Source organism: Pteropus vampyrus, unplaced genomic scaffold, assembly GCF_000151845.1.
Source record: "Pteropus vampyrus isolate Shadow unplaced genomic scaffold, Pvam_2.0 Scaffold891, whole genome shotgun sequence".
Classification (NCBI taxonomy): Eukaryota; Metazoa; Chordata; class Mammalia; order Chiroptera; family Pteropodidae; genus Pteropus; species Pteropus vampyrus.
The window spans coordinates 3,285-3,963 of NW_011889672.1; the positions used below are offsets into that span (position 1 = coordinate 3,285).

Below are 679 nucleotides of genomic sequence, written 5' to 3' on the forward strand. Positions count from 1 at the left end.
TCTCAGGGGTACAGTGGGGAGCTGGGGAAAGAGGTGCCTGGCTGAGGAAGTCATCTGAGAGTGGGGGACAGAAGGTCCTAAGAACACTGTGAGGGTCTCAGAGTCTTCTCCACGGTGCTCCCCTCGTGCGTGACTTGGCAGCTGTAGCTGCTCCTAGATTTCCAGCTTTCAGGCGTCAGGCTCAGGTAGCTGCTGGCCGCGTACTTGTTGTTGCTCTGTTTCGAGGGCTTGGTGGTCTCCACGCCCTGGGTGACGGGGCTGCCATCTGCCTTCCAGGCCACCGTCACAGCGCCGGGGTAGAAGTCATTGATGAGACACACCAGTGTGGCCTTATTGGCCTTGAGTTCCTCAGAGGAGGGCGGGAACAGAGTGACCGCGGGCGCAGACTTGGGCTGACCTGCGGGGAGAGGGAGGGACAGGAGGTCAGAGGTCTGGTCTCCACTGTGGGAGCTGCCGACCTCAGTCATGATGTGGTTACATCTCCCCCAGTTCCAGGTCGAGGGCGCAAGCCTGCCGTTGCTCCACTTTGTTCATGGCCGGGATGGGAGGTGACAGTCACCTCCTGTTGGAGAATCTCACTCCCTGACTCTTGACAACTCTGCGCCCCTCGTTTCTCTCTCAAGTTCACAGTTCTCCTGACTGACTGTAGCACCTGGGCTATGCTATCCTGGGACTGCCT

At 59.2% G+C, this 679-nt stretch overlaps 1 gene segment (V, D, J or C); it reads right to left on the reverse strand.

The window, feature by feature from the left end:
• Positions 1-6: 6 nt before the first annotated feature.
• LOC105309849 overlaps positions 7-679 on the reverse strand; it is a 2,217-nt gene continuing 1,544 nt past the window's right edge. Inside the window, 1 exon segment of the C gene segment in view lies at positions 7-397. Coding sequence covers positions 78-397 — 320 coding nt within the window.